The sequence below is a fragment of the Delphinapterus leucas genome, chromosome 14, assembly GCF_059928025.1.
Source record: "Delphinapterus leucas isolate spDelLeu-1000000601 "Yukka" chromosome 14, BTC_Dleu_Yukka2, whole genome shotgun sequence".
Classification (NCBI taxonomy): Eukaryota; Metazoa; Chordata; class Mammalia; order Artiodactyla; family Monodontidae; genus Delphinapterus; species Delphinapterus leucas.
In genome coordinates this window covers 7,278,378-7,300,924 of record NC_143142.1, presented here as the reverse complement: position 1 = coordinate 7,300,924, position 22,547 = coordinate 7,278,378, and the positions used below count along the sequence as shown (strand labels likewise).

The following is a 22,547-nucleotide window of genomic DNA, read 5'->3' as shown; positions in this document are numbered from 1 at the left end:
AGAAACTTGACTTTGTCACTGAAGCATTAAGAGCCATCTCTCCCCAAAATAATTGTGCTCTGGGAAAACCAAACATTTACCAAAACACATTAAGCAGTCTTTCCTTGTGCTACTACATTGTGGAGATGTTTTTCAAAGGATTTTTCCAGTGAAAGCTAAAAATTATGAATTTGTTGTAATGAAAGCAAATGAAGTACAAGTTCTGTAGTCCCCTCCTTCCACCAGAACTATGCCCTAAATTTAATCAATTTAGTGACAAAGTTGTTTTCTGTTTTAGTACTTCAGGTTAGACAATTCAAAAGGGATAATGAGGAAAGGGCATACAAAGAACTTGTTATAAGGCACTTTATTAAAATAAAAGTGCTTACATCCCTTTAATGTATTAATCTATTTCCTGAATAACATATGGAATATTTAACAAATACCGTACACCAGTTCTGTCCCTTATAATAGGAAAACAGTATTATTTTACTAAGTTTTTTCACTCCTCCCAACTTCCTTTTACATTTTTGCTCACCATGGTATTGCCTATAGCATAATTCTTAAAAAAAAAAAAGGAATTTCTAGCCAGTGTCTTCCACTAGAAATTGCAAAATGCTACAGAAACCATAAGACAAATTCAAATAAGAATTCCAGGTAACTTAAATTAACACGAGTTTTGAGAAAACCATTTTTATTATCATCACCACCCAGCCTATTTGTGCTGGATTATGTACCAAATGGCCAGATCTTCTAAAGAACATCTACATAACATTTCTTTCATGTTTCAAGAGATGAAAATAACTGTACAAGGTTAAGTACAAAAGTACACAAGACAGTGGACACCAAAAATCCATGTATGAGATTTTATCCCATCTGCAGCTTTTATATATTTGAAAAGTAGAATTCATTAACTAAAAAATATTGTCCTTCTGTAGTCCTGTCAAGTTTAATGGAAGCGGGTTTAACCTGATTACAACACTAACACCAGTATCACTGATCTGATATTTACAAAAAATCATATTTTTCAATAAATTAAAGTCAATGCAACACCCATGCAAGCTAGAATGCCAGCTGTTTGGTGAACAAGGACCTGACATCAGAACCAGAAGTCTATAAAAGTCCCAAGTATAAAGTGTGATTTTCTTCAAACTGTGTCCATTCCTCGCATCGATGATGTAAAACCCAATCCCATTCCTCTTTGTGTGTGGGTTTGTGATCTTGCCATTTCATACTGAGCGTCTAGATTTCTGAATACTTCTTCCTGCTGTTTCAATGTCTTGTAACTTTCTTCATCAACGGAGCTACATCCAGCTTCATCTTCACTCTAAATAAGATACAAAATATACTATTAAAATGGATTCACTTAGGAATAAAAAGTGCTTCTCTCCCTTAAGAAGTACTACTAGATCACATTTTTGCAGTATATATTTGACCTCACTTAGCTTCCATTCATTCATTCAGCACCTATGGAATTCAAGGCAATGTTCATTCTAGGTACTGGGATAGAGCAGGACATAACAAAAATCATTCAGTGGGCCCAAGAAAGAACATGTAGAACAGGCCAGGGACTTCCCTGGTGGTGCAGTGGTTAAGAACCCACGTGCCAATGCAGGGGACACGGGTTCAAGCCCTGGTCTGGGAAGATCCCACATGCCATGGAGCAACTGAGCCCGTGCGACACGACTACTGAAGCCCACGCTCCACAACGAGAAGCCACTGCAATGAGAAGCCTGCATACTGCTGCGAAGAGTAGCCCCCGCTCGTTGCAACTAGAGAAAGCCCACGTGCAGCAATGAAGACCCAATGCAGCCAAAAATAAATAAAGCATCTAGGGAAAAGTGAAGGAGAAAATGGGGGTGGAGTTTAAACCAAATATCCCTTCAATGAAAAACCAACTCCCTTAGTAATAACCAATATCTGAACATTTGTCGACCTTACCAGGTTGTTGTGTAAAACCTAAAACCTTCCTTGGGACTTCCCTGGTAGTCCAGTGGCTAAGACTCTGTGCTCCCAATGCAGAGGACCTGGGTTCAGCCCCTGGTCAGGGAACTAAATCCCACATGCTGCAACTAAGAGTTCGCATGCCGCAACTAAAAGATCCCGCTTGCTGCAACTAAGACCTGGCACAGCCAAATTAATTATTAAAAAAAAAAACCCACAAAAAAACTCAAACAAAAAACTTCCTTGAAAAAAATTAAGAAAGTCCAACCCCACACCAAGTATAGTTAACCTTAAATGGGCATTTTTTCTTTTTATACATCTTTATTGGAGTATAACTGCTTTACGATGTTGTGTTAGTTTCTGCTGTATAACAAAGTGAATCATCCATATGCATACATATATCCCCATATCCCCTCCTTCCTGAGCCTCCCTCCCACCCTCCCTATCCCACTCCTCTAGGGCATCACAAAGCACCAAGCTTATCTCCCTGTGCTTTGCAGCAGCTTCTCACTAGCCATCCATTTTACATTTGGTAGTGTATGTATGTTAATGCCACTCTCTCACTACGTCCCAGCCTCCCCTCCCCCCACCCACCCCGTATCCTCAAGTCCGTTCGCAACATCTACACCTTTATTCCTGCCCTACCACTAGGTTCATCAGTACCAATTTTTAGATTTCATATATATGCGTTAGCATATGGTATTTGTTTTTCTTTTTCTGACTTACTTCACTCTGTATGACAGACTCTAGTTCCATCCACCTCACTACAAATAACTGTTTCATTCCCTTTTATGGCTGAGTAATATTCCATTTAAACGGGCAATTTAATTAATTAATTTTTTGGGGGGGGTGTGTTGGGTCACTGTTACTGCATGCAGGGTAGCAGCGAGCGGGGGCTACTCCTCTTTGTGGTGCGCAGGCTTCTCTTGTTGTGGAGCATGGTGCGTGGGCTTCAATAGTTGTGGCACACGGGCTTAGTTGCTCCGCGGCATGTGGGATCTTCCTGGACCAGGGATTGAACCCCTGTCCCCTGCGTTGGCAGGCAGATTCTTACCCATTGTGCTACCAGGGAAGCCCTAAACGGGCATTTTTAAAAGCAAATTAATTCCTTTTTACAATTTTTTTTTAAAATTTACTAAGAAAAGCTTATGATTTTGAACAAGGTTTGCTTAAGGCATAAACACGCAGTAACAATCAACAACTGTTTTATTTCTTATGTTTTGGCCATGCTGCACAGCATGTGGGATCTTTGTTCCCCGACCAGGGACTGAACCCACATCCCCTGCAATGGAAGTGTGGAGTCTTAACCACTGGACCTTCACGGAAGTCCCTCAACAAATGTTTTAATCAAATTTAACAATTTGGGGCTTCCCTGGTGGCGCAGTGGTTGAGAATCTGCCTAATGCAGGGGACACGGGTTCGAGCCCTGGTCTGGGAGGATCCCACATGCTGCGGAGCAACTAGGCCCGTGAGCCACAACTACTGAGCCTGCGCGTCTGGAGCCTGTGCTCCGCAACGAGAGGCCGCGACAGTGAGAGGCCCGCGCACCACGATGTAGAGTCGCCCCCACTTGCCACAACTAGAGAAAGCCCTCGCACAGAAATGAAGACCCAACACAGCAAAAACAAATAAATAAATAAACTCCTACCCCCAACATCTTCTTAAAAAAAAAAATTTTTTAACAATTTGTATTGTTGACTAGTGATGATAATTTATTGGTTAATTCTGTGAAGTTAATCTAGAGAACACAAATGAAAGAGCACTAGAAAGCACCCAGAGATGACACATCACTGAAATAATGTTTAAGTGGAGAACCAATGTTACCCTAAAAATATAAAATAACATGAACTTTATTACAAAGTGTATAACTCACCTTAATACCCATTAATTTCCTAAATTTGACATTTTGGTCCTTGTTGCCAAAATTCAATTTCTCCCATATTTCAGCAGACTGGGATTTGTCCTGTTAAAAAAACAATGAATTTTTAGCATATGTAAAATTTAAATACCTTGTATTATGATACTAGACATTTCCATAATATAGTCTTAGTAGAAAAACAATAGCGTTTATGGCATTCCACCAATGGAATTTATAATCACCTTAATAATATGAACAAAAAATCTAAGCTAAGGAACCAACTCTTTCCCCTTAATAAATGTAGGGCAATACTGGTTTTCTTTGAAAGCCTGACTTAGATCGTGCATTTCCCCCCCCCCAGAATTAATAATTGTAGCAAATTAAATTATTCCAGTCAGGCTCTCAGAAGAAAGATAAACCCAGTCTAATCTTTTCCAATCCAAGTTTGTTTTTCTAAGCTGAGGAATCAATGACAAAAAAGGAGAATAAGAGAACTTACTCCTTCTTTCTTGCCTTGCCAAAGCATTTTCCTTTTTTTCTCTTGTTCAGCAAATTTCATTGGATTCACAGCTGCTGGGTTGTAATAGCTAGGTACAGCTATTCCGGTCTCTGCCAAAGCTTTAGCCTGCAAGGCTGCCATCTGAGCTGCCATAGCTATCTGAGGAGTTACTTGTGTTCCTGATGCCAATAGGGCAGCAACATTGAGAACAGAACCTCCGGTAGCTGCAGCTGCTGAAGAGGAAATAAGTATGGATTTTAACCAAAACAAACCTCCTAATTTACAGTAATACGTTATTTATATATAAGAGCTACTAATGTGCAAAAAGGCAGAATATTTTCACCAAATAGAAAATGACTGTTAAGCTTATAAAGCAATAACATTTTAGCAAACACTAATGTATTCATCGCTAGACATTTCTGTATATGATCCCTTATATATACTTAAAGTTCACTTACTTCTGAGAATAAAGGGAATCCTGCAAATAGGATAAAGGTGTATGATTTCAATGGAAATGAACTAGTGACTGTCGCTAAACTTTTAATAAATTGACTTTTCTTTGTATGGTTCTTTATAGCTCACAAAACAATCTCACAATATCTAATTTGAAACTCACAAGAAACATTTAAAACTATTAAACAGGTATTATAAACACTTATCATACTAGGCCCAAGTCCTATAAAAGTTAAGTGCCAGGTCTGTTCTACCTTCCAGATTACATTTCATATAGGCTCTCTCTGATCACCTTTAAATCATCCACAGGCAGTGTGTCTGTGTTATGCCTAAAAACTTGATTTTTAATAGTAAGACATAATACATACTCCAGTTCAGTTCATCATCTTTAATAAACTGCATTTCCAAAATCATAACTAAAAGACATATGCAGTGATGGCTAAACTGCTACATGAACAAGAATAGTCACTATTCACTTTTCAAAATTATCTACATTGACCAAATCAGAAACACAGTGCAAAAAAAGTTTTATGAGGTACAAAAGTAACACTAAAAATAACATGTTCCCAATTCAATTAGTAATTTACAGCATACTGATCTACAGCATACTGACGGGTAGAAGGGATCACACATGATTCTCTTCCTATTACTTTTCCTGAACTTTTCAAATGTGCTACAAATACTGCCATACTTCCATAATAAAGAAAACAAAAATTACCTGCAGCTATTTCTTGTTGTTTTTGTTTTTCAACCATTTCCTTTTCTCGCTGTTCCTGTAATTTCTTTGCCCTTTCCAACCTGTCAAAGACAATTTAAATAAATAAAAATATCAATATAAAGCCAACATTTATCTCTTTATGTATACATATGTAGGCATAAAACACTTTATATAGAATTTTAAATAAATTTAATACCTTCCCCAAATTGATATCTGTATGTGGGAAAAAAAGCAATCATTCTTAAGATGGTATCAGTCACAATTAAATAACATTTCACTACTTGTTTTAAACATTTTTAATTTCACTGAATAGCCAACAACTCTAGTAGCTTTTATATACAGTTCCCACAGAGTCATTAAAATGGTTATGAGATAAAAGTTATTCAATCTTCATCAGTGCTGGTTACAGGAGAAGGATAAAATTAAATCTTGCAAATTGAGACATTGAGAAAACATATTGAAAGCTGAGTAAATCTTAGGGTACATGCAATAATTTATAGAATTACCTAAATGTTTCTTAAGGGAGGCTGATACAGGATTAAGGCCAATCAAAGCATGCAAATGATTTTTATATAAACAGACTTTATTAGTCTCTAAATCAGTGAAAATTAAAAAGCCAAAAATAAAATTTAGAAAAGGGCAAGCAAACCCTGCCATTCTCTATAATCTAATAAAACGGGGGGAAAAACCTAAATATTAGAAAATTACTATTAGGAGGTAAAGAAATTATTAGCAAAGGAACTGAAAACGTGAAACACAAATACATCCCCAAACAAAAACGAATTCTGATTCACACTAAATTCACCACTGAATACACACACTAAACAAAATGTGCTGTCAAGTAGGTATCTATCTGGTATATCACAAATGGTAAGTAACATTATCTTCACAGTGAGTTCCTGAAAGAGAAAGCCCTTTTCTTCCAAAGATTCCTTGATTTACCAATCATAAGTTAAACACCACCCTCTCCCTCCTTTATAGTATAAAGGGGCAAGGATTGGGGAAAAAGTTTCTTGGGGGAGGGGAGCAGTGGGCACTACAGGTAAAATACAGTAGTAGAAAACTGACATTTGCTTTAACAATTGCCATAATTCACATAAAAGGATAACAATCTATAATTCTGTTCCCTTCTATTGAGCACAGATGAAAGAAAGACAAGTAGTACAGCCCTGAATTTGTCCTCATCAGAAAGAAGTTTCTGATTAGGATTAATGTTAAAACATAGGTTCATAAATAGAAGTATTTCCAGAGCAGTTTTAAAAATTGTCACCTGAAAATCACTAAGTAGACTAAATTAAAGTTTTAGATGCTAGTTATAGATTCAACTTTAGTATAATCCAAAATTTTAAATACAATAAACTTAAGAGTAAACAAGAATAAACTTTAGGGCTTAAAAAAATTCATGATCAAAGTTAATGGACCATTCTTTATAAATTAGTTCAGATATTGTAGAAAATTATTTCCTAATTCTGTTGATTTTAGTTTCAGTAAGAAAGTAACTGACAGCTACTGGCTGTATATTTTAAGTGGCCACTGCAGGTTTGGAATCAATACCATTCACTAAGGTGAATGGAATGAAGAAGGGGTGAGCTCACACCTTTGCTGCTCCTGCTGTTCAGCTGGAGTTTCTGCCAGGCTGGGTTCACAGGGCAGCAGCCCATCAGGTTACATTGTGATAACTGTATTTTTGTAATGAAAAAAAAAATACAAACTCAATTTCATAAAAAAAAATCAAAATCAAAAGATTTTAGTTTTTTAGAATATGGGAAAACCTGCAAACAAGGGCTTGGATTTTACTTTACTTCTTGCCTCTATGAGGCAGTTCTTTCAATGGTTTTGCAGATTTCGGTTAGACAGCCCTGCTGTGTGTGGTCCCACAATCACCCATCTTTGAAACATTAGAAAATTTAAAAATACAATGATCTTCCTATGCTATCACAGCAGTAAGAACTTTAAGATCAAATGAACTGGCTTATTATTCGCCACCTTCAAAATAGGAAAACTACTGACAGAATTCTACTTATTGTTTCAGAGACTTTTCTTAAGGAAGAACAAAGAAGGTAAAGACAAAGCAGTTTTAGATGCAAAATTAACAGTTATTAGATCACATTTAAGATTTTTAAAAAAGTTCCAATGGCCAACTGAAAATATTCGAGTCTAGACTTGAGAAAAATGAATTAGTTAATCATGAAGAAAAAAAAACTGTTGAAGAAATACTCTTTCCAGTTGTGCAAATAAGCAAATTAAAGATGGGAATTAACAAACCACTTAATACAGTTCTGTATCACAAAACTGCCACAGTAGTTATGGCTAGATTTAATTATTTGAATTATCCTCTGAAAGCATTTATTTGGTCCACACAATTGAATATCTACCTCAAGATGAAAAGGAGAAAAAAATGTATTGAATAAAAAATATACGCACCTCCTAGCTAAAGCTTCTTGTGCATCCATTGCTGTGTTTCTGCCTCGGAAGGGAGGTGGGCTAGGAGTTCGGCTTAAACTTCTGCTAAATCTTCTCGGTTTTTCAATTCTCTTCTTTCTATCTCTTTAATAAATCATATTTTACATGTCTCAGTATGGCCAAGTAATAATTATTTTATTGAATCAAAATAAATTATAGTTACATAGTTCAATAAAAATTAAACTGGTCTAGGAAATATATTTTGAACCCCTTCCATTCCACCTCTGTTGTACACCTTCCATAGGCACACCAAGTTCCTTGTGTATAAGACTAGTTTCTATAAATTCACTTAACCATCCCTGTTTCAGATGGACATTTAGGTTGTTTCCAATCTTTTGCTATTACACCCAATGTTGCAAAGGCTAGACTTGTACGTTAGTCATTTTACACTTGTGTAGGTCAATAGGTAGGATAAATTCCTACTAGTGGGATTGATAAGTTAAATGGTCCTAGTATTCTAATGTACAATGAATTAACTTGTAAATGTTTTCAAAAATATAAATCACGAAAACAAAATTAGAATTAAAAATACTCATTGATTAGAATAAAAGGTATCAGTGGTTAAAACTAGAAATGCCATAAATAATGACCTGAATTGCCCAAATGGTGATTTAAAAAAAACAAAAACAGGGCTTTCCTGGTGGCGCAGTGGTTGAGAGTCCGCCTGACGATGCAGGGGACACGGGCTCGTGCCCCGATCCGGGAAGATCCCACATGCCGTGGAGCGGCTGGGCCCGTGAGCCATGGCCGCTGAGCCTGTGTGTCCGAAGCCTGTGCTCCGCAACGGGAGAGGCCACAACACTGAGAGGCCCGCGTACCGCAAAAAAACACAAAAACAAAAAACAAAAAAACAATGGTAATTAATGGTGAAATTACCATTTACTTTAGATTGACTATATCTCCTAACTGGTAAAGTTCAATTTAGGCAACTATTACACACTAAAACCAATGATTAAAAACTGAAAAAATGATCAAACAAGTGACAAACCAAGTTATTATAAGCCAAAGTACACTTTTACCCATATTTCATTCTTTTAGGCTATTTGACTTAATGAACAATAAATTAACAAAGAAGCTTTCACATTAACTTTATTACCAGTATCTGTGAATACAGATACAACACACTATTAGTAACTAATATTAGTAGAGAATAAACATATTCTCTGAATATTTATAATTAAATGCTCTTTATTGTATTTCCTGCCTAAAACAAATCAAAATTTCCTTCCAATCAAGACAAGTGTGAATTTATAAGCTCATCTTTCTGAGTATCTGAGAAAGTATAACCAGTACGGTGGATTAAGCACACGTACTGACTTTGCTTTCAGATGCATTTGGGACCAGGTCCCAGCTTTACCTTACCATTTAAGAACTGTATGATATTGGGCTTCTTGAGCAAGTTACTTAACTTTTCTAAGCCTGACTGAACAGACCCTGTGAGGGGCCTGTTTGATTTTATTCAAGATGATGAATACCTACCGACTTCTACTCCTTGTCCTACTCCTGCTTCTACTCCTATGTCTGTGTCTTGATCTTGAGCGGGAACGAGATCGGATCCGACGTTTTCTCTCCCTGCTTCTGGATCGTGATTTCTTCCTCTCTCTGCTTCTGGATCTTGACTTTTTCCGCTCCCTACTCCTGGATCTTGACTTCTTCCGCTCTCTGCTCCTACTACGATGACGCCTGAAATTCAAGTACATAAATTTGTAGTTACTTACAGGGAACACAATAAACTGATAATGTCAAAAAAGCAATGTTTCCTACCCCAAGTTAAGATTCTGTTTAATAGCTTGAAGTCTACTGCTGAACCAAACTATTTCTAAGAGTAACAATCAAGTTATTCTACTACTGAAAATTTTTGACCAAATCTGATACCACACACATATTCCCCACAGAAATCTGCAAAATATGTTGCGGACACTGGTTTCTTAAAACACAACAAAAAAGCCACAAAAATTTGAACCATGACCCAGTTTCTCAAAAATCTTTTAACCCATACCTAAATAAAACCTAGACCAGAGTTCAGCAGCAAACGAATCCTGCACCAGCAATGTAAAAGGATTATGATATTGGCAAACTATATAAACATAGTTCAGCAAAAATTTTTTCACTGTGACAGACAACTCAGAAAGTTAAAAATACCAATTTTCTAGCTATGATTTTTTTGGGTGTTGCTCCATTAATGCAAACCTTTATGTAATTTAGGAATTCTTTAGAAGGCATTAACTTAGGGAAAACTACTTACCTTTCACGAGACCTAGACCTTGAATGACTTCTGCCTCTTGACGACTTTCTTTCTTTGCGTTTGTGTCTGTCCTCACCATTTTCAGATGAATTTAGCCGCTCTCTTCCTTTATCAGAAGAATGCTCTTTGTCATTATGTTCCTCAGACTTGTGTTTCTTAGAGGATTTATCTTTGGATTCATGTCTTCTTGCCTGTTTTAAGAAGAAGTTGGTTCTTTCAGGAAAATAGTGCAACAAAGAGAGTTAGTATGGGTATCAGTAGCAAAAATGTTGTGATGCAACATTAGTAACCTTAGGAGTGTGTGGCAAATTTAAAAAAAGATCTAGTTTCACATCACCCAAATGTTGCAGATGTATATTACTTTTACTTTTTCTTTATAAACCCCCCAAATGCAGTGTCCACCCCCAAATACTTTCAATACCACAATCAAAACAATAACTTTCAATGTCAATAATATCGAAAAACCACTATTTCAGAAAAAGAGGAATCCCTGATGTTTCTTTTATCTAAGAGGGAAGTACACATGTATCAAAGTTTTTTCAATTTTCCAACAAACCTTTTAGAGAAACAGACATGTATATACAACAACTTCTAAATCCAGAGTACATAATATTAAGTTTTAAAAGTTAACAATAACGAAGATAAGGACACAAAGAAATGCACCAGAAAAATGCATTTCCAATTAGGTAACTAAGTAAAATTAACCTAAGTATTAATATCTTCTAGCAACTTCAAATTACTTTACGCAAAGTTAAGTGTCCTTTTTATAGCTATACTGCCACATCCTTTCTTAAAGACGGCTCTTGATTTTTCTCCCAATCCTAAACTGTGAAGCAATCACTTTTCATCTTGCAATATCCCAACAGGCTTGGAGTTCTATTACACTTCATGTACCTAGGGTAGAAAATGGCAACCATATCTGTTTTAATTTTTATGAAATCAAACTAGGTGTAACACAATTAATCCCTCTACCATTATATAATACATACTTCCCCCATATTCTGAACGATTATAAAAACCAAGGCTTTTGCTTTCACAACATATGCATTCAGAGACTGAGCTAAATTAACTGTATGATCAAGTCTCCATCCTACACTCACATACTGAATTAGGAAGTGCTAAACATTTGATTTCCCCCCATTAAGATTTGTCAAATCCATCTTGTAGCTAAAGCTTAAAATCCTGGACATTTCAGAATCACAATTTTAAAGCTGGAATGAAACTCAGATCTTCTAATTCCCCCTACTTTATATATGACTAAATTAAGATTTAAAGTCACAAAGCTACATATTAGGAGAGTTGAACCCAGACCCCATATTCTTCTGACACCCAGGGCACCGTTTTCCACCACAACAAGACACTTAACTCATGCTTCCCAGAATAGACCTTAGCACATATTTCCTTCCGCTCAAGATTAAACTTTTCTTAAAAACAAAAAACTTAGTCAAACATTTTAGAACATGCATGGTGATACATCAGAAAAGGATCATAGTCTGTAATTTATTATTTTGCAGAAAATAAGAGACCTGGAGACACAGCTAAATCTTAGTTTCAATGCCAGTTCTCCATATGAGCTTATAAAAAAGACTATTTCCTTGATTTTGCCATATGGTGGCAAACTGGAAAATCTTTAAGTGGTTATTAAGCTTGCAAAAGTTTCAGTTTATTTCAAACCAGTTTTCCAAACATAACATTACTATTATTATTTTTTAAAAAAACCATTAAAACCCTTAACTGATTTAAGATATACTTAAGGGAAATAGGAGTTTGAATGACTAATAGTTACCTTATCATGAAGTAGGCTTATTATTTTGCTATCTGAGTCTGCAGCGTCTTCAGTTCAGTCTCTTCGCGCATTAGCACGCTGAGTATGATTTATTATAGAAATGTTATCATGTGAGCTAAACAAAATAGTCATTTTCACAAAAACTCTCCTAAATTAAAATTTAACAGAGCTTCCATTAGGGGAAGAGGTGAAGTCCCTGCCCACAGTTGTTTAAGGAGTCCCTTGCCCAGCCCCCATGAGACTCTTCTCCTCCCTTTTTGGCTTCTACTTCTGCTCTTCCTTTGTTGGCTCATTCCTTGTCTTCTCAGGTGGGCAAGTTAACTCCTCTGCAATACAGCTGCTGTCTTTCTTTATCCTCAAGTTTTGTGTCACTGCCATCTTTCCAGCAGTCCCTCACTGACACTTTTATTTCAAAATTCAATACTATTCTTAGGGAATCAAACTAGTTTACTAATGAAAAGGACTCTCATTATCTTCCATAAAGAAAAAGTAGCCCATAGATATCTAAGAGTATTGCTACTTAAAGATGATTGCTATTTAAAAGTCCTGAGCAGTTGTCAGGCATAAAGAGACTCGGGACCTCAGATTAATGGAAGCTCTGTGTGACAGGCCTAAAAAACCAGTTATATTCTTCATATGAAATTTTTATTGTGAATATTTTCACAACATAACATTAATAGTTTTTGAATGAACTTTTCATATAAACATCTATCTTCTTGAAAAATGATGAATCCAAATCATGCTTATTTTATAACTGAATTAAACCTTTTAAATTTCAAGTTTTGGTACTTACCTTGACAATATCATATATTCACACAAACATTTCTACCAGATACTTTACAAGTATTCTAAAGTGCCTATTCACTACAAAGTGTTAATTACCTCTTTGCTTCTGCTCCGGCTCCTGTGTTTTCTTCCTTCATTATCTGTGAACACACAAAAATTCACCATAAATAATGGTACAGAAACACTTCAAACACAAATTCCAAAACTCATACAAAGAACATTTCTGGCCACTTGCCTAACTAATCTATTTACTAGTCATACTCTAAAGACTATTTTTTTATGGCAGGGGTGGGATTATTCTACTACAGTAATACTTCATGTATCTGAAATAAATCAAGCAATCTGAGCAAACCAGAATATAATCAAGTAAGTAAGCAAAAAAAGTTCCACAAGTCCATGTTCCATGACATATGACAAACAGTGTTTGTCTTTCAGGTGGTCACAGATTCTTTTTTTTTTGCGGTACGCAGGCCTCTCACTGTTATGGCCTCTCCCGTTGCGGAGCACAGGCTCCAGACGCACAGGCTCAGAGGCCATGGCTCACGGGCCTAGCTGCTCCGTGGCACGAGGGACCCTCCCAGACCGGGGCATGAACCTGTGTCCCCTGCATCAGCAGGCAGACTCTCAACCACTGCGCCAACCAGGGAAGCCCCTATCACAGATTCTCTATATTTTACAAAACATTCTGTCCAGTTCATCTTGCTTCCTATTACATAGCAAACTTATAAAGGGTCTTAATAGAGGAAAACAATTAAGAACAAAAGGAACAAAGAATGCAAGAGAAAACAAACAGGTTGAATTATATTTAGTGTCTTTTAAGTAGTCAAAAAGATGTTACAGTTTAGAAAAATTCCCATTAAAAAGTAGTTATGATACTGTACAGTTTCAAACATATACATAAAAATTACACTTGAAGCATTTTGTAGATGGACTATCTGTGGGTGCAAAGGATAAATAACCAGAGCCCAGGTCTTGAAACTTTTAAACTCATTTCTATTCTATCTCTCTTTTAACTACTTAAGTATTGATTCATTAGCAATACATCATGCTTTCTATGCCACATCAGTCTAGTTAAAAAAAATGCTCCAAATAAGGAGCATTTCAAAACACTAAAAACTCTTGCTTTCAGAAATATTTTAACATTAAAAAGAAAACCAAGGTTAAAAATGTTCTTGTGGGCTTCCCTGGTGGCGCAGTGGTTGAGAGTCCGCCTGCCGATGCAGGGGACACCGGTTCGTGCCCTGGTTCTCGAAGATCCCACATGCCGCGGAGCAGCTGGGCCCATGAGCCATGGCCGCTGAGCCTGTGAGCCATGGCCGCTAAGCCTGCGCGTCCGGAGCCTATGCTCCGCAATGGGAGAGGCCACAACAGTGAGAGGCCCACGTGGCGCAAAAAAAAAAAAAAGTTCTTGTAACTTACATCAAAGATGTTAAATAAGTTCAGAATATACCACTGCCCAGACTACATCTTTCAAAATATTGTTTTGCCTATGTTGAAAGGATAAAATTTGAACATCTAAGGGATAATAGTTATTGTGACACAAATTTAAGCATACATTTTGTCTTTGACAAGTTATAAAATTCCTGTATTAGGACATTTGTATTCCTCATAATTGAAAAATTCTCCAGAAAATTCCCAATGCACTTTTCACTATCCATTTCTCAATGGGAAAAACACATATTAATTACATCAGTAAACTTATGTCTTACACATACCTGACTTTCGTTTTCTTTCTCTTGACCTTGATCGTGATCTTGAATAATGATGTTTTGAGGCTCTAGGAGAAACAGATACATCGGACTGCTCTTTTTTCTTATCTCTATCTGGGGATGTCTTTTCTGGGGCTAGTCCATCTCGTTCTGTATCACTAGCCTAAAAGTTTAAAGAAAAATGGTTATAAATTCTTAACTGCATTTAAAATGTTTCCAATTACTTAAAAGAGTGAGAAGGGAGGAAAGATAGTTATCCTTGAGTTTTACAAAATTAAAAAATAAAGAAATCAAGAAATCAGAAGAACTGATTTTCAAGTAGCTAAATATGCTTTGTACTTGCTAAGTAGGCCTGAATAAATTGAAATAACAATAAATAAACTGACTAACCCAATACCAGAGACACATGTAACTGAATGGATATATCTTTATTTTTTTAAATCATTATTTGTATAACTTTTAAAACATTGGGGGAAGGGGAAAATAGGGCTTCAAGTATCTCCATTAAGTATTCAAGCAGAGAAAATAGAGTCCATTTTAGATCTATGAATTCATTTAGTTGACTTTACCAATACTTGTATTTTAAATTAGCATAAAGAGGCATTTAAAAATGAGCTGTTAAAGGTTAAAAAGACCTAAGACTGTAAAATCTTAAAAAGCAAAGAGAATGCTTCTAGAATATTATTAAAAAAAAAAAAAAAACAGAAAATTAACTTACCTATCTGAGAACCCAATCTTAATTTCATTAACCCTCTTTAATGAAAGCCCCTTGGCACAGTGCTGCTGCAAAATATGGTCTGCCTCTCCTCACATATGCTCTGGGCTATGGAAACATTAAGTTGTTTCTGCTTTAAAGCATTTTATAAGTTATCACAATATAAATTAAAAAAAATTAAAAGTCAAGAGTACACACTCTTTCCCAAAGACCTGATTTACCTGGAGAGTAGGTTCCTTCATTAAACTGATTTAAATGAGTCATAGAGGGACTTACCTGGTGGTGCGGTGGTTAAGAATCTGCCTGCCAATGCAGGGGACATGGGTTCGAGCCCTGGTCCAGGAAGATGAAACATGCAACGGAACAACTAAGCCCGTGCACCACAACTACTAAGCCTGTGCTCTACAGCCCGTGAGTCACAACTACTGAGCCCACGTGCCTAAATCCGGTGCTCCGGAACTAGAGAACCCACCGCAGTGAGAAGCCTGCGCACTGCAACGAAGAGTAGCCCCCACTCTCCGCAACTAGAGAAAGCCCTTGCGCAGCACCAAAGACCCGAAGCATCAATCAATCAATCAATAATAAGTTTATTAAAAAAAAAAAAAGTCATAGAAAAAAGCTTCAAGGAGAAACTAGAACCTAAATGTTCTCCTGAGTGAGATTCTGATAAAAGGCAGGGAAAACAGTTTCCATAATATGTGGAAAGTGGACGTTGGTGACCCATCTAACCAGAGAGGAAATACGAAAATAGTCAATACCCCCAGGGAGTTGATTACTTACCACATGAGTTAGCAAAGTATCGCCCTTGAGCTAAGAATGACTTTTACATTTTTAAAAGGGTTGTTAAAACAAGCAAGCAAGGAATGTGACAATGACTGTATGTTGCACATGGTCCACAATGCCTAAAATGTCTACTAACTTGCTCTTTACAGAAAAAAGATCTGGATTGGGTAAATAGTGAATATACTATACATTTTCAGCAGGAGAAATAATCACATGATAATGAACTTCTTCCTTTAGGAAGATTAGTCCAGAAAACAAACACCAAGTAAACTAAATGGGGAGTACTTTAACAAATGAAGTGTGAGACGTCACATTATTTTAACAACTATTTTCTGATGGTCAAAAATGCACCTAACTCGATGTTAGACTTCAGGAATAAAATAATAAATTAAAAGGGAAGGATTTACAGGTTAGTTAGGATGAAAGACATATTATAGGATGAAACACCTAATTACTGGGGAGGCCCATTCCAGCACACATGCTTCTCTATGTATGGGTGATTTCTGGAATCATAAAATTTTTGTGCAGAAAGGCTCTCATCTCTTAGAATCAAGCTCAATTTTCTCATTTCACAGATGAGATCCAGCAACATTAGCTGACTCACGTAAGATGGTACTCTCTTTGCTGTCTAATATTATAATACATGACACTATATCACACAACTAAAGATGATTCTGATTTTCACAACTAACATTGGTCATTTTCTTTTACTCTTGTTCTCATCACTATTCTTTTTTCTTTTGGGGCCTCACCGTGCGGCACGTGGATCTTAGTTCCCCGGCCATGGATGCAGCCCGTGCCCCCTGCAATGGAAGCGTGGAGTCTTAACCACTGGACCACCAGGGAAGTCCTCATCACTATTCTTTTTTTTTTAAATTTAATTTTATTTTTTTATACAGCAGATTATTAGTTATCCATTTTATACATCTTAGTGTATGTATGTCAATCCCCTCATCACTATTCTTAAGGATTATTTCTGACAGGTCTGCGATGTGCTGTGTTGGTAAACTTACACTTAGTAAAATGCCCTTAAGGGAAGGCACTCTGTAAAACGGGCTAATAACTCACACCGAACAGCCATTTTCATCTGTAAGACACACTACAGGACAAAAACAAAAACCATCGTATCACTAAACAGATGTGAATAATAGGGGGCCACTTAGCTCACCCGAAGCTTTTATTTCCTTGAGAATATATTATAGTAGAATAACAAAAATATCCAAATAAAATCGAGTATTAAAACTTCTCTGAAAATATCTAAGATGTCAATTTAGTACGGACCTATGTGTAAATCTTAAATGCTAATTGCAAAAAGGCCCTTCACTCTACCATTTGCTCTATTAGAAAAACACCACGGTTTCTTAAAATTCACTTCTTTAAAACCCCAATGGCACTCAAGACATAGTATAAGAATTTTTTCCAGTGCAAAGACGGCACATTGGACTTAATACTAGGCCACATCTCGAGGGGATCGTGTCTTTTTATTCAACAAGGCGCTGCAGAAACGAAGGTCTGAATTTTTTTTTGAATATTTGAGCCCAAGTAAAATAATACTGCTCTTTGAAGTAGATTAAGAAGCCCAAAACACTAGTTAAACAAAAAAATATTTAAATAGATTATGTGCCCAACTGTTTGAACAAGGATTCCAAATCAGTTATCAAAAACCCGGTTCTAAATCAAATCAATTAGGTATGGGGGCGCGGGTGGGAGGGGCAGACGATTTCTACTTCCAGATACCCCAATGATCGGATGAGTACGAGTTTTTCGTTATTCTTAACAGTCCTATTTATTTTAGTCCTATTTATCTTCGAAAACGAGAAAACACAACTTTTTAGTCAATGGAAAAGAATGCACAATGTTTGCATTTTTCTTGTAACTGGATAAGTAAAATGAAGTAATCACACAATAATGCGATCCATCAGGATTGGGCATCTTATAACCAAAGCAGGCTTAATTTCTCAGAAAACGTAATTTAAGAACTGTAGCTTTCATTTAAAATTAAACGGGCCTATGAAGGACTCTTAAATTTAAAGTAACAATGCCAATGTTAGGGCTCTGATTATGTTTCTCGAAACCGTCAAAATGATTACACATCAGGAGCCACTTCGGAAACGGAGCCAGTCAGAATTCGTAGCTCCAAAGACTTCTCCTCATTAAGTCGAATTTTTACTCCCTTCGAGAAACACGTTCCCTAGATGCTTACTAAGGAATAAACTAAGGTTTACACGGACGTTCACCCTAACCGAAATTATGCAGCTAGAATCATCTCACTGAGCGTTAAGCAAAATAATCGCTACAAGACCGCTTGCTCTCTTCTCACGTTCTACCTCTTACAGGCACCTCCTTTTTGACCCCATACTTTTCAGAGACGACCCCTGATCCCTTTTCTCTCTTCCCCAGCCCTTTCCCACCGCGAACATAAATGCCCAAGCCCTAACGAAACTCAATATTAATCACCAACCAGGGTGAGTAAGCAAAACTGGAGTCAGTTCTGTGGGACAAAAGGAACATAAAACTGGGAAAGACACGAGGAAAGTTCTGGAAGAAAAGACACTCCCTGCGGCTCCCCACCCCCATCGACACCGCCTTCTTTCCCCCTCCCTACGGCAGCCAGCCATGATGGCGGGCGCAGAAGAAGGCCGCGGCGCCATCTTGTCCACACACTAGCCCCGACAACAGCTCTGGGAGCTGTTCATCCCTTCTTTGCAGAGCAGCAAAAAAATATGCCTGACTTTAAACTCAGATTCGGCACCTACCGCCATAGTCCAGAGTCCTGGCCGCTACGGCGGCACCTCCACTTGCCGCTCTCCACAGTATCGGCCGCCTAAACGCTTCGCAACAGACTGAAATCGCTCCCGCGAGAGACCCGGATGGCACAAAAGGGCTAAGACCCGGCGCGTCGCACAGCTTGCTGGGAGGAAAAGGGGTGGTAATAAGAGTTTCTGTAGCAACGCGGTTCGACGGTGATTGGTTGTTCTTTGGAAGGGGGGTTGTGAGGTCGGGGAGGGGGGCGGGGCCTAGAACACACCCTAGAATGCGCAGCCTGGATATCGGAATGGGTGGAATTTAGGGTGGGGCGACTTCGTATTTCGATTCTAAAGCAATCTTGGCCTCCGCTGGCCGCCGTAAAAGGGGTTGGGCTTGGTGTTCTCCCGCCAATTTAAATTTGTGGCATAGACCCCAAAGAGATTGGGAACGTCTGTTGGAGCTCGGAAGGTGGGGGGGGACGATACACTTGAGTGCTCCTCTTTAAGTTTCTTCAATTACAGGTGAGGAGGGTGAGCCGCGCTGTTGTAGGGAGCTGGGGGTGGATTCAGGTCGAAGTAGCAGAGGCCTCAGCTCAGTTCGATGTGTTTTCCCCTCAAGACGCTGGCGGGAGAGAGGTTGGAGTCGGTTCTTGCTGGCCCCGGTGTCCAGCTGAGAGCATTTACGCGTGGAGGCCTAACTGAAACTGTTTCATTTCGTTTAATTCGTTAATCTGTTCACCCGGCACCCAGAGGAATCTCAAATCGTTAATCACATCATGTCACTGGTCTGCTTAGTATCTTTCCCTCCCTAACACTGAGGATGAAACTCAATCTTGTAATCAAGGATTCATTGGCTCCACCTGTTCGTTTAACGCCTGCACTTTTCCATTCTTGCTGTGTCCGGGCAGCAGCCCCAAACTCATTCCACCCTCTGAGCCTTTGGTACTCGGCCTGCATCTTTGTCCCCACGAGCTTTACATAGTCGGCTTCTTGATATTCGGGTCTCAGCTCAGATGTCATCTCTTTCACTTCCCGAACAGGTCTCTCTTATGCTCCCCTCCCCCCCATTCATTTGAGCACTATTTGTAATTCTGCGTTTACTTAGTTTCTCGTAGGGAGGCAGTATAACAGTTAATAACTGGCATGAATTTGAGTCTTGTCTAGCTACATCATTAACTCGCTTGAGGTGACCTTGGCCGTTTACTTAGTCCCTGACTCATGTTTCTCAGCTGTAAAATGGGTTGTTGTGCAGATTAAATGAGTGATGCATTCAAACTATCTTGCCTACTCAATTCTGTCTTTATTTTATTTTTCTCCTTCGTACGAGAATATAAATTTCATAATGACAAAGACCTTTTCTGTCTTCTTCACAGCTGTATTCCCAGCTCCTAGAACAGTGCCTGACACGTAGTAGGCATTCAATAAACGTTTGTCAAATGAGTGAGTGTGACAGACCTGGGAGGCTGATGATATTTCTCTATTTTTACAGATACGGGACTCTGAGCCCCATAAAAGTATTGACTCCAACCTGTCTTAATCTCCTCCCAACTCCCACCCAAACACAGCCACTAAAATCGTGTATTCTAACATACTTTGTTTTTGTGCCCTTGCTTACACTCCTAGTAAGAACTCTTCTCCTATATTTAAAAAGCTCCTGTGGGGGAAAAAAAAAAAAAGTTAAAAAAAAAAAGCTCCTGTGACCTTAAATTTCTAATCCAAATGTTACCTGCTTCCACGAATAACAGTAGTGAATTAGATAACACTTAAATTGAGTGCTTGCCATGAATGAAGCATTGTTTTGTGAATGTTTGAAACTCATAGTGACCTTTCCAGCTACGTACAACTGTATTCCTATTTTATAGATAAGAATTGAGGAACAGAAAGGTTAAGTTACTTGCTTAAGGACAGCAGCTTAGTAAATGTGAAAGAACACCAAGTCAAAAATCATTTCTTCCCTGTACTATACCTTCCAAAGATTTAAAAACATATTTCTGCGAGCACTTACCAAAACAACTGTAATTATTTGGTTATTGTTCCCCGCTAGTCTTGATCCAAGGATTGTTTTTCATTTTCGTATTCTATGCCTACCCATATCCAATGAAATGAGTTATATAAGTCCTTGCTGATGAGATAGTTAAGTGACTCGAAAGGTTACAAATATACTCTTTGGTCCAGTCAGAAACCTAGTGCAATTTTTCTTCCTCTCCTTAACATTTTCATTTATTGAATAACAATACTGGAAACATGAATGGTCATTTTTTTTTAAGTTCATCTGGAACCTTACCATTCTAAGATATCCCAGACAGTCTGACTTCAGAGCCTTCACTATTGGTTAAAAGTTTTTTCCAAATGAAAACTTGTTATAATTTCAGCTAGGCACAGAAAATACTAGTAGCTCTAGGACAGATTGGTAAGATTGGAATTGTTTCCTTGTGTCCCTAAACAAATATGTTCTTCTCTAGTGATAACCATAGCACTAGTTCCATGTATCTTATTGATCCAAAGTGTCTAGTGACCACAGAAATAACACAAAGACAGAGAAGTCTTTACTTATTGATGTGTGTGTGTGTGTATATGTATATTTGGGGGGGGGATAAAGCATTTTCATTTCCCAAGGAACTGGAGTCTATGCAACAATAAAATTTGGCCTAATTTTACATGTTGTCACAGGGAAGGCAGTGGTTCTTGTCTCAGGAAAACAATCTCAGAAACATGTGGAATGATATTGAGCTGCTAACAAATGATGATACAGGAAGTGGGTACCTAAGTGTTGGTTCAAGAAAAGAACATGGAACTGCTTTATATCAAGTAGATTTACTAGCGAAGATCTCCTCTGAAAAGGTAATGGTTATGACGCGGACTGTTTTCATTCACAAAATTTTTACTGAATGTTTAGTAAGACTAGTAGCCACGTGGTAAATGTTTTATAAATGAGCATAGTCCTTTCTCAGGGAATCAAAGTTCAGTATCAGATCACTGGAAATTTCCATCTGAATTCCCCCTGCATCACCTTATGGTCAGTATTCCAAACCTGAATTTTTCATAGCTCCTCTTGACATTTTAGACATACAGATGTATATAAAATGATACAAAGAATATCCACCACCAGCTTAGGAAGTAAAACATTACCAATAGAATCGAAGCAAGCCCCTTGAGGCCGTTCCTGATCCCGGGCTCTTCTCATACTCCACCCCTGAGTTAAGCACTCTACTGAGGTTGAGATTATCCTTTCCATGAATTTCTTTCTATATTTTAACTTTCTTCTTTTAATAACTATTCCACCATTCTCACACCAGGCTTGAAACCTTATTCTCTGCCTTTTACGGAAAATATTGCTCTTAGTTTTTGTTTTTTTTGCCGGTACGCGGGCCTCTCACTGTTATGGCCTCTCCCGTTGCGGAGCACAGGCTCCGGACGTGCAGGCGCAGCGGCCATGGCTCACGCGCCCAGCCACTCCGCGGCATGTGGGATCTTCCCGGACCGGGGCACGAACCCGTGTTCCCTGCATCGGCAGGCGGACTCTCAAGCACTGCGCCACCAGGGAATCCCTGCTTTTAGTTTTTTATCTTTGATTTGCTTTCTTAGTAATTTGCTTTTGTTAAAATTTTGTTGGTCGTGGTAAACAAAAGTTTCTTTTAGAGAAAGTGCAAATGATCTTCTGTCACAGTATTATAGCCCAGGATTCCTCTACTTCCCATAGTAAGTTAATGTAATGTTTAATTCTCTAATTAAGAAAAAAAAGTGTAAAAGAAAGGAGAAGAGACCAGACAAGATTTGTATTTTCTAGGGCTAGAAAGGCAGGGCCTCCTCTGGGGAACCTTATTCACAAATGACCTCAAGTGTAGGCTTTTGACTTTTCTTC

At 37.9% G+C, this 22,547-nt stretch overlaps 2 protein-coding genes across 10 annotated transcripts in view; one reads left to right on the top strand and one right to left on the bottom strand.

The window, feature by feature from the left end:
- Window positions 1–656: 656 nt before the first annotated feature.
- Window positions 657–18,841, bottom strand: RSRC2 (arginine and serine rich coiled-coil 2). 9 transcript variants are annotated; one of them, XM_089894442.1, is made up of 11 exons: window positions 18,695–18,839; window positions 16,952–17,037; window positions 14,447–14,603; window positions 12,828–12,871; window positions 10,160–10,372; window positions 9,394–9,597; window positions 7,876–7,998; window positions 5,452–5,531; window positions 4,281–4,513; window positions 3,797–3,886; window positions 657–1,306 (listed from the first exon to the last, which is right to left on the bottom strand). In XM_089894442.1, exons 3-11 carry the CDS (start codon window positions 14,525–14,527, stop codon window positions 1,127–1,129), a joined length of 1,248 nt encoding a protein of 415 aa, XP_089750568.1. In that variant the 5' UTR covers window positions 14,528–14,603; window positions 16,952–17,037; window positions 18,695–18,839; the 3' UTR covers window positions 657–1,126. The 9 variants fall into 9 exon arrangements, with proteins under 9 accessions (XP_089750568.1, XP_089750567.1, XP_022453656.1 ...); XM_089894441.1 differs by lacking the exon at window positions 16,952–17,037 and adding an exon at window positions 15,159–15,263; XM_022597948.3 differs by lacking the exon at window positions 16,952–17,037 and having other exon boundaries at window positions 4,281–4,510; window positions 18,695–18,841.
- Window positions 18,618–22,547, top strand: part of KNTC1 (kinetochore associated 1) — a 72,548-nt gene continuing 68,618 nt past the window's right edge. The window contains exons 1-2 of the mRNA XM_022598091.2: window positions 18,618–19,207; window positions 21,356–21,526. Of these exons, the coding sequence (XP_022453799.2) occupies window positions 21,398–21,526 (129 nt within the window). The 5' untranslated portion in view covers window positions 18,618–19,207; window positions 21,356–21,397. The remainder of the gene's footprint in view (window positions 19,208–21,355; window positions 21,527–22,547) is intronic.